This window comes from Aplysia californica, unplaced genomic scaffold (assembly GCF_000002075.1).
Source record: "Aplysia californica isolate F4 #8 unplaced genomic scaffold, AplCal3.0 scaffold00109, whole genome shotgun sequence".
NCBI classification, from domain to species: domain Eukaryota; kingdom Metazoa; phylum Mollusca; class Gastropoda; order Aplysiida; family Aplysiidae; genus Aplysia; species Aplysia californica.
Genome location: NW_004797379.1, coordinates 767,734 through 779,492, shown reverse-complemented (window position 1 = coordinate 779,492; position 11,759 = coordinate 767,734). Strand labels below are relative to the sequence as shown.

The 11,759-nt window shown below is 39.1% G+C and overlaps 1 protein-coding gene across 1 annotated transcript; it reads left to right on the top strand.

Moving 5' to 3' along the window:
• Window positions 1-596: 596 nt before the first annotated feature.
• On the top strand, window positions 597-3,659 carry LOC101859776 (zinc finger matrin-type protein 5). The gene is made up of 2 exons (XM_005095625.3): window positions 597-1,182; window positions 2,314-3,659. Exons 1-2 carry the CDS (start codon window positions 993-995, stop codon window positions 2,643-2,645), a joined length of 522 nt encoding a protein of 173 aa, XP_005095682.1. The 5' UTR covers window positions 597-992; the 3' UTR covers window positions 2,646-3,659.
• The last annotated feature ends 8,100 nt before the right edge of the window (window positions 3,660-11,759 follow it).

Here is an 11,759-nt window from a genome sequence, read left to right as displayed (position 1 = left end):
GGTGTGACACATTCAACCATGTACCCCTGTTCTAGTAGGAACAAATCTGTTTTATTTCTCCTTCAGGGATTTAAATAACGAGAGATTATGAATTTTTAGTGATTTTAATAAGTTGCTGTGAGAGGACGGTTTTTCGATACCTTATACTGTATACTCATAGAGTAGGCCTAGAAAAACATGACAAAGAGATCAAAGTCTGTGTCATGAGTTCAAACCCGAATGGGACAAGAGTGAAAATGAAATACAATATTTTTATGTTGTTGTTGTTGTTGTTTTTGCAAATAGTCAAAGATCTTGATGCACAGTTGAACGGTATAATTGTGGAGAATTCCGAAGTAATTGAAAACGGCAATCCATGGCGATAGGAGAAGTGTTACTGTTAGTCTATTTATCTACAATCGACAAACGGAAGGCCGATTATGAGCAAATTTTAATTCTTGTTTCATCCTGTATTCTGGGACAAAAAGAATCAATGAAAAAAATCTCGAAAATAAATAATTAGATCTAACACATATTCCTATGCTACTTTTGTGTCTGCCGCAAATGACATAACCGGAACTTCTTGTTTTGGCACTTCTTCCCCCGTGGTTTGAAAGCGAAAGTACACAAGCGACGCACGCTCACTCACTAGCCTAGCCTACTCACTACTCACTTCACAAGCCTGAGTCAGGAGCCATGTTGTCCTACTAGATCAAGATAAGATTAAATCTTCTAAGTCCTTGGGCCTTGCGTCTTATACAAGATCTAGTTGTGTATTACATTGTTTATTTTTCCTTGTTTTTGGTGTCTTTCACCTCAGTGACAGATGAAGTTACCAGTATCAGGTTTCATGGAAATTAAGTTTGTTAATTTTCAAGGAGCAGGGTGCGAGTCAGTTCGAGGTTCCAACTTCAACATTTGATAATTTGAAAGACGTGTATCGTGTCGTCGGCGTTGGCGTTGATTGTGAATTGTGATAGAATTTCAATTTATTGCTGCTAAGACTAAGAAACATGGGCAGACGTTATTATTGTGATTATTGTGACAAATCGTTTGCTGATAATCCCACTGGTCGAAAGACTCACTTGAACGGTGTAGCACACCTCAGGAATAAAAAGGCGCACTATGATGCTTTGAGGGATGAACAGGAAATCCTTTTGGAGGATCAAGGAAAAAGGCCATGCAAAATGTTCCTGTCTACAGGTAAGGCTTAATATACAGTGTACTAGATCTAAATCTAGATCTATTTGGGTGAGGTATTTTGTACCTTGTAAATCAGCGTTGAGTGATTTGGATTATCATAGAATAGAGTCATAGTGTAGCCATCTCACTCTCCGTCTTCGCTGTTTGGCTACTTTTAGCCTAATCCACAACCTAAATTTAGTTTTTCCATTTGCAGTGACTACGTTCACTGTACAGTGAATGCACCCTGAATCACCCACCATTGCATCATTGCCATTGGCACAGGGAGGCACTTCATCAACGTGTCTGTATTCTGTATCGTATCGATCGGGCAACTGTATTGTAATTGGGCAAGAGATCAAGCCAAGCAGCTTCAGGAAAATGTGATCCCCCGAAGAAGACTGCATCTGTCAGGAAACACTCACATTGATGTGGATGGGGACAGTTCATCTGTTATTTTGATGGATATGAATTATTAATGAATATGAAATGTTTGCAGGAGTTGATGCTGTCGATTCCTGACCCAGTGTCTAACGGGGAACCTGCAACTCAAATCTGACAGCCTTCGGAATCATCATGTTTTTACATTTTTTGTGCACGTACCAATTTCCTGTTCCCAGTGTTCCCACGTCTTTTCTGAAGGATTTAAAATAGTTCTACTCTCTACGCGTCACTCCTCACAATCTTTGAACATTCGACGTCAACCAAAGCAGTTGTTGCTTTTCATTAGAATGTATGTGGCATGGGGCTGGCTGGACTAGAAAGATTTTCTGAGATAATGAACATTCCGTTTGTTTCAAAGACAACATTATAAAATGCAAATGGCTATTCTTCGGCTTGGCACCGGTCAATAGATCGATGGCTGTTCTCGGGCGTCACGTATAGTTGCACAACATGTAGCTTCTCCGCAGCTTTCCATCTCCCCTGTCGACAAGCTATCTGTGTTATACAGAGTAACTTTATACTGTAGCAAAGTCTTTTATTGACATTGAGATCAACTTGAAAAGGAAAATCTACCTCTATGTTTGATTTGTATGCTTTTTCAAATTTTGGCCAAGTTTTGTTTGGACTAGATATCTAGATTTATTTCTCACAAATGATCTCATTCTGTTACTTACACACTTTTTATTGTTTCTTTTGTTATTGTTGTAGGAGACTGTCGCTTCGGAGACCGCTGTCAATATTCTCACCTGACCAATGAGGATAGAGCTCGGCTTGCAGAGAACGTCAGGCAGAAGGAGCAGCAGAAAGCTTCCCCAGCGAACAAGACAGCTTCTCAGGATCTGAAGACTTCCCTGGCAACATGGTGCAAAAGAAGAACTGACCAAGTGAAAACTGACTCATCGGTGGAAAAACCTTCCGTATTCGTTCCAGAGTACCAGTTGTCTGACAGCCTGCTGGGCTTTGCCAGTCTCCCACCGTCCGTGCTGCCCCCGGACCGTGATGCGATCCTGAACTGTGACTTCCCAGATTGGGGTTCGTGACACTGCCACATAGAACTGTGTCTTTAGAAATGATATGATATAAGATATCTGCTAACTGGTACCATAATCCACGAGGATCACAGGGGCCCTGTGTGATAGAATAGAGAGCCTCTTTAATAGAGGTCTGTCATCATACAGCGAGTCTTGGGCTAGTGAAGCCTGGCGGCCTCCGTCCCTCTCCATGCTGGACCACAGCCGACTTCCTCCAACACCCGGGGGCTTGCCTTGACCTCGTCGTGCATGTGGCCAGCCGTTGTCATTTGTCTGGGAAGTCTACGTTACCACCACCCCCTTACATGGTTTTGCACGTCTGCTGAGGCGAGGTCCCGGGGTGGGGCGCTTGAAGCCAGCATGTGAGAGATTTAACTCTTTGAACCCTATGGGACGATTGGAGCGTCCAGTACTAGTGACAACTGTTTTGTTTTATTTAGTGCTGGCTTTTGCTTGTTTTTTTGGAACTGTTCCTGAGCCAAGTTTTTTTTATGGTAATGACTAAGCCTTAGTTTCTGCTATTTAGAAAGTAGGAGGCCAGCTTTTGGGGTTATAATGACATAGCGCTCTAGGTTTAGGTGACTGTAGAAAAAACCTCCAGGAAACGGTGGGAAAAACTCTCGGCTTAAAGATTTAAGGGATAGGGGTGGACCAGTGCGCCGGTCCATCCTACTCATATAATTAGTAGGGAATATGAGATATACTGTATCATAAAAATGTTACAAACCAAAAACTGATACTAAAAATCCTTAGGGTTTGTGATGTAACGGTTTGAGTTTGGCACTTCACTGTTGCATGCTGGAGACCCATCTCATTCTGATTCCCAAGTAGGGAGAATTTTTATGGTATATTCATATACATAAAAATCTCCGGTCTTTCTGCTGGGCTGGGATGTTGTATCCCTCTCAGCCTGGGTTGGTCCTGACAGGCACGGTGGAGGCCCGCCTGGTATCGTAAATGATCTAAATTGTGTTTATGAATACAGCAGTCGGCCTAAAGACACCACTTCAATATATATATATATTTAGTGGCGTCGGTGGCCTAGTGGTTAGGCTCTCGGACTCGCAACCGTAAGGTCGTGGGTTCGAATCCCGTCAGGGGCCCGACGTGTCCTTGGGAAAGGCACTTTACACTTATTTTCCTCACTTCACCCAGGTGGGAATGGGTACCCGGCTTTTGACAGCGAAAGATCTTGTCAGTTTGTTAGTGTTTGAGCGCTTAATCGGCTGCTCGCACTGTATGCTTCCCGGGAAGCAGAGAATGTTTTGGATTGCTCTATGGTCTGCTGGGGTAATAATATAGTGTAAAGCGCATAGAGCCTGCTGTTGAGCGGGGATATGTGCTATACAAATGCTATCTATTATTATTATATATATATTGAAATTTTTTTAAAAAGTGGATAGTTAAAATCTAGTGGCACCACACTACACATACACACCCTTTTTTTCTCTGTGTTCCATAGGATCTCAGTCTTGTGCAATACAGTGAATATGATAGAGCTGTCTTCCTGATGAGATTTCTCGTAGTGAATATGATAGAGCTGTCTTCGTGATGAGATTTCTCGTAGTGAATATGATAGAGCTGTCTTCGTGATGAGATTTCTCGTAGTGAATATGATAGAGCTGTCTTCGTGATGAGATTTCTCGTAGTGAATATGATAGAGCTATCTTCGTGATGAGATTTCTCGTACCATTTCCTGCAGGTGTTTGGGTCAGATCTTCTTCTTTATGGTCAGACCTGTCACCTTGGATAGGATGTCAGACTTCTTTTATAAGGATTTCAAACTTTCAAACCTTTTGCCAGCAGGACTAGACCCATTTAACTCACTGACTATCAGGAGCAATGGGACAAATTTCAGATTTGTGAGACATGAATTCCTCCTCGGTGAAAGCTGATTGCTGCTTCAAGAAAAGATCTAAAATGCATGAAACAAGATGATAGGGTAGATTCTTCCCTTGAAGACTACGCTTTACCTTGCATTTTACATGAAAAAGACATAGACAAACAGAGGCTGTAGGAAACATGTTGTTAAGAGCAGAAATCTCCAGCAAAATCTTTGTCAATGAAAAAAGTTGATGTTCCTAACAAATCATATTGATTCTTGAAAAAGCAAAAGTATTTCTTTACAGTACACAAGTGTCCTCATAGCGCACAAATGCATGCATAACGGGGTGGCCAGGTCCTTCACTATCAATACACATTAAAGGGATTTGTTTTGTATGTAGAATCTAATACAAGACACTCTGGATATAAATATGCCACTTTTTGAAGGCAACGGCAGGCCAGTGTCAACCCATCTCAAATTACAATAAAAATGGAAGATTCTTTTTTTGGAGATATGTAGGCTAGTTGGTTAAGGAGAAAGTTTTGCATACCCTTTCTTTGACAGCTGAGCTTCCTGATCTAATGAAGTAGTTGTGCGAATATGTCTTTGGTTTTGTGTTTGTTTGACCTCAACACCTCGCTTTTTTAAGCTCGTTCAGTAAATTCACTGTAAGTGTGACTTTCCATCACCATCCAACAACCAAAATGTGGCATATGTTCTGCCTTTGTTTTTCTCATATTTTCTCACAGCACTTGTAGTTTACACTTTAAGTTTTTACGGTCCTACTGACTGTCCTCTCGGTTTTATGCAGAAAATATTCTGAAATTATGCAAACTGAGCCCAAAAATGTGGAATGATGGAAATTCTGTTTATTTTAACAAAGAGAAGACAATAATCAGAAATATTTTGCTAAGTTATGCGGGGTGCATAAAACCCGGGGACAGTTAACTCGGAGCGTCTTTCCCTGATCTGGTGCTTGTGTACTCTTGCCCAGCCCTTCGTCATCTCACTTTAGCAACAGTTCTTTTCCATTTGATGGATACCTTTTACGCTTTCTCACAATGACTGTAAGTTTAGAATATGATGTACATCTCTATATGTATATTATATGTATTTTGATGTCTCAACATTACTCCCAACCTACTTTGCTGACTTTTGTGCAGATTGATTTTGGGATTGGGGTGGGGCAAATCTCACTCCTATGCATTACCTCTGTTGGTGTTTCTTTAATAGTTACCGTACTTGTGTTCACTGAAAAATGTTGAATTGAATGTCATTATTATGTGGAGTTGTTTTTTCAAAAATAAAAATTTCAAAATAAACCGCCTTGTTCATATTATTTTTTATTTTAAAAAGTCATCTTTCTCTTTCTGTTCTACTCTGAAATAGTTCAGATCTTTTGTTAAGTAAAATGTTATTGTTTTTCTTTGGATCAGCAGATTATAACAGGAACTTGACTTTCAGTTGTGCACTGTACATTAAAAAATACATTTCATCTCTACTTCAGGGAAATTCCTTGGTGGACCTTCCACTACTTCCAGCCTGGGTACACTAATACTAATAGCTTGGTCGTATCATGATGGGACTATGGAGTGTATAGCTGGGGTTCAAATCATTGAAATCCCAACAATAGTTCTGAATTTGGGTTGTTTAGGGGAATTTTTAAGGCTCTTGCTACCCATACAGCTGGGTCTTATCGGGGATGGACTTTTAAGTTTGGAGGTCCGAAGTATTATTAAAACACTCTTTTAATAACCTCTCCTCCGTGTTGGTGAACATATACCTATACTGGCCTATACAATAACCATTTCAACTTCAACTCATGATATAAACAGAACAAAGGAGCACACTGTTGGCTCAGTTGATACGTTCATGGTGTATCATGCTGCTCTACGATCATGTGGAGAATTGTGGTTCGAATCCTCAAAGAGTTTTTTTTGTAATGACTTGGATTGTTTTGAGAATTTTTTATACTCTCCTCCAACTCAGCTTGGATCGTATCGATGATGAACGTGGAAAAACCTTTCTCTTTCTACACTGTTGAAAACCAAGGTCTGTGGTGTAATGATTACTCAGTTAGATATAATATGTGAGGCGTGCTGACAAAATGAGTTACTTCTCGCAGTCACAAATGGAGATATTAACCAAAAATTGACACTATAGGGTCAAATTTGTAAATTTTTTATAGATGCCATATTTTTTAAGTATAACACTCCTTATATTTCATACCTATAAATTGTAAAAACTTCACCTATAAGTGTGATGTATCTATTTCCTTAAGGCCTGAATCCGAGAAGTAACTCTTTTTGTCAGCTCGCTGTTGCTCACAGAGGCAGAAAGCCCTTGGGTCTCCTCGCGTAAATTCTTATTAGAGTTCGAGTACCATATCTTGGCTTTTTCTGCTTGGACGTTGTTGTACCCCTATCATCCCAGGTTGGCCCTAACACTAACAGGCAGAGTCGGAGGCAATCAGGCCAAAAAAGAAACAAAAGACTTTTTGAACCAAGCTCTGTCCAGTTGAAACCAGAAAGGACTTGATGCTTCTCAAAAAGAGACACATCAGCTTAAAAACTCTTTTAAAAACATAAAAGTAAAAGCTTGAAAATGTAATAAAAGTATCAAGTTCTCTAGCTGAGAGAGAAACGTGTACCCCTCTTCCTCTCTCAAAGTCCAAGGCCCCACACTGCAACTGCAAGAACAATACACGTACCCTTTCATTCATTGATTGCACAGCTGCGAGTATGCAGCAAACGGGGCAATTGTCACCCATTTCTCTCTCTCTCTCTTCACTGCCAAGTGACGTTACACTTCGCAGCTGTACTGCACGAGTGGAAATTTTCCAGTCCTAGAGACACTATAGCCGTCCCCGGGTTTTACGCACCCCGCATAATTTAGCAAATTTTGATCATTTTTTGCATAATTTCTGATTCTTTTCCTTTGTCATTCTTTGTTGAAATTAACTGAATTGCATAATTTCACATTATTGGGCTCAGTTTGCACAATTCCAGAATTTTTTTTTTCATAAAACCGCGGAGACAGCTATAGTGTACGCGGCCGACGCGCATATCCCTACATAAAACAAAAACAAAAAACCCCCAAAAATTATGTTTTTTTCTGTCCATTCATTTTATTAAACAAATGACATAACGTGTACAAATGAGATGCACAAAATGTTACACAACCGCGTTGCTCGTAGTCGTAGTGACATTTCTCTTCAAAATAGTTCTCCAAGGTGAAACATTTTGACAGTTCAAACAAAGAACACAGGATCCACTTCCTTACGGTATCACATTTTTGTACAAGTAAACAAAATATTTTAAAAAACCACCTAATTTAAAACTCCTCAGGATCCTACATTTAACAAAACCCCATCTCTGTCCCCATATTACATTCAAAATTACTTTGCTCCCGTTTTCCAAATTTCATCTGCCCCCCCCCCCCCCCCCAATCAGGAAATTGTCTGCTCTTATTATTCAATCAAACATTCACCTGTACCCATACAGTATAATACTCTGTACCTACGGGCCTAATCCCCCTCCAAACAGGTACTTCAAACTCCATCTATGCCCGCCAAGCAGATATTAAAAGTAACGCTTTTTAATCAACATTAGAAGTTTTATCTTTTTTTTTTTTTTTTTACTTCCTAAAAATTTTCCACTGCAAAATTTGCAATTAGAACTCCACCTCACACAGAGTGTGCATAGCAGCGAAGAGACGAATGTATGAAAATTACTATATATATACAAACATACGTGAGACTTGCTGACAAAATGAGTCACTTCTCGCATGCCACAAATGGAGATATTGGCCAAACATTGACACTAGGGTCAAATTAATAGATTTTCTATTGATGCTATATTCTTTTAAAAAAAAGTATAACATGCTTTTTATTATTTCACACTTATGAATCGTTAAAACTTCATCTATAAGCATGGTGTAGCCTACTTATTTCCATAGGGCTGGAATCTGATTCTGAGAAGTAACTCATTTTGCCAGCATGCTTCACATATAGTCAAACACAGACAACACAAACACGTAAAACTCAAAATCATGGATAGCTCATACAATTCGCCATTCCCCGACTGATATATATATCACTAGCTGGGCCCCCTTTCGATGAAAGGAATGATCGGTGCTTTAATATCAACTAAAAAGTCATTGGCCTACTATATTTACACTCTACTGGAATGGGGCAATAAATCTTGAGATGTGCAAAAAATTAGAAGGTCTAGATTTATACTCTCAAAACAAAATGCGCCTCGCGAAATATCACTTCCGGATTTTCTAAAATTACAGAGACGGAAGCGTCGGCCTACAAAAGTGATCGGCGAAATAAAGAAATTCAGCTTTTTGCAGCAAAACTTAAAAAACCAAGGGCGCCATGCTCTGGAGAATATTTTAAAGAATTTTTTGGCGAAAACCGCATGTCGATCGATGCAGCCATTAAAAAACCTTTTGAATAGCAACATTCGGCCACCACAAATAGATAATAGATATTATATCTATTAAAAATTTTATTTTATCGGTTTACTCGAATTACGGAGGTGTCAAACTCAAACACATTTGTCACAATCCCCAAAGTAGAGCTATTTGAGTTATCCATGCCTGACTGTATCACCAAACAAACAAACAAAACACAGGTAGAAAAAAACCCCAAACGTCTCTAGAATAATATAATAAGAATAAGAGCTCTGTCCCGTCTATCACTGAGTTCACACATCTTCCATATATACATATATAGTTGGCCAGCTGTTCAAATGTACTGAGTCCAAGTCCAAAATTAAACATTAAAAAAAAATTGCTGTTTCTTAATTTGTGATGTCTGTGGCATAAGCTCAAGAGATATTTTATTGCAATTCAAATTTTAAATGGTGGGAAAAAAATAATATAAATAATTTTTTAAAGTAAAAAGATTCAGATATATACAGTAGCCTATAACATGGATGGCTCGAATTCATCGGGACCGACCTCGGTAGTTCAAGGGATATCTTAATCTTACAAAAATAAAGAAAACAAAAACCTGGGACCGCATTCACAATTCGATGGATGCACGATTTCAAGCCTTCTGTATTCGACCAATCCCTGATATAGTTATATTGTACATTATAATGTAGGTACAATTTTTTAACTCTTTATCTCCCGCAAGTTGCTCCCAGCGGCTCGCAGTTGGAACCCACGTGCCGCGAGCTGCTGACAGTGGCTGGGGCATATTCCTTTACGACAATGTTGACATCAAATTACTTTTTGGCAATTGCTGACAACATGTCTCTTTTATCAGGTGTTCATTCATTAGATGAAGAACTACCCAAATAGGTTCACTTGTTTTGATTTAATGACCCATTTAGTGACGTTTTTGTCATTTTTAGATTTAGTACCAAAATAGGGTCCCGGTGTAGTGAGTTTAGGCCCCCCCCCCCCCCCCCCCCCGGAGATAAAGAGTTTAAAAAATTTTTCTCTCCTTAAAAATTTACGGTCTGGGCTTAGAACAGTTGAACACCAAGCCAACGATATATGTTTCCATACAAACATACATTCATACAATTCATGTGATTCAGGAATTAACAGTTCATCAATCGTGCATACTACATCATACCAATGTAATGTAAAAATGTGATAAGAAAATAGTTCCTGTCAATCTGAAACAGGTTCATAACATAGACATTGGATAGAAAAACAAGATGCATACAATTTAAAAGGCCAACAATTTGTTCGGATAGAGAAAATCTTGTCAAACAAATGATGGTGTTGCACAGACAAGAGTGAATAAAATTTGCAATGGTGTTGTGGAGAATTTTTACCATGATGTCATATATAGCGATGTTAGGATTTGAATTTAATTAAAGCAGAGAGTTTATTAAAATTATATATATAGAACAATAATAATTAATAGTAAGTGTTTTAAAGCAGAGAATTGAGAGAGTTTACATTGATGTGAAAGTGCACGTTTGCGGTGGTGTCATGTTATGTGTTGGCCATTAGAAGACTGCCTCTTCATTCTAACAACCCTCGAAGTAAAGGCCAGTCTTATTCTTTAGCACATGTGTTTGTGTCTACTTTTTGCTGCCAAAATTCACACATTTTAAAAAACTAATTCTACATACACTATATCTATAGTCTATCAAATGTAAGTAAGTGTTTTAAAGCAGAGAACTGAGAGAGTTTACATTGATGTGAAAGTGCACGTTTGCGCTGGTGTCATGGTATGTGTGCTGGCCATTAGACGGTCTCCTAATTGTAACAATCCTCAAAGTAAAGGCCAGTCTTAAGCACATGATGTGTTTGAGTCTATTGTTTGCTGCCAAAATTCACACATTTTTTAAACAACTGACTAATTTTACATAGCCTACACTATAGTCTATCAAATGTCAAAGACACACAATAAAGAAAAATAGAGAAAAAAACAAACATATGTTTGTAGATCATAATTGGTCGCTTTTTAGGCACAAGGGGGCTATCCCGAAAAAAGCTTTTTCGAGAAAATTGAAGGTAAAGTTTTTTCCCCTTGTTCAATTTCTTTAAAATTAAAAGACAAGGAAAGTTTTCTCTATAACTATAACCAAACAAATATACACACCAAAGGCACCAAACTTCTTCTATAGGTAGAGCAATGCCCACTTTTGGAGAAGGGCAAGATTTCTGGAAACCCCCGAAATCTGGGTTAGCCCGCTTGTCCATAAAAGCGACCAATTGTGCAGGCAGGACAATGATAAACAAAGACAAATTCACTCTGGATATAAAGGTGATGGAAAACCCAGGCAGGATGTTCCTCTCTCTCGATAAAGACGACAACAGTGAGTGACAGCAAAAAGATGACGGGAACGGTGAAATGGAGACTGATGTTTGCACCAAGTTAAAACTAGTACCATACAAACATTCTGCCGACCTGGATATATAAAAATAGATAGATAGATAGATAAAAGGATATATAAATATATATAAAGATAGATTGATAGTAGAAAACGGGATATAAATATTAATATAGATAGATAGAAAAGATATTTATCTGAAAACATCAGACACAACCAAACACGTAAAAGGCACTGCGATGTTTCATCAAAAACTTCCAGAAGATGTTCGCACAAATCTGCGAGCTGTTTTGTTTCGCCACCTTGAAAGGGTACACCAAACAGTAACGACCCTGTATTCCCACACAGTTATAATGTGGCCCCTACTGTTCTGACCCATCCACCGCCCGCTGACCACCGGCCGACCGCTGGTGCCTCGACCCACCGGTCACGCTGACCAATCCCAAGTTGAGTGGCTTGGGGGGGAGAGCCACATCGTGGGCCTTGAGGGAG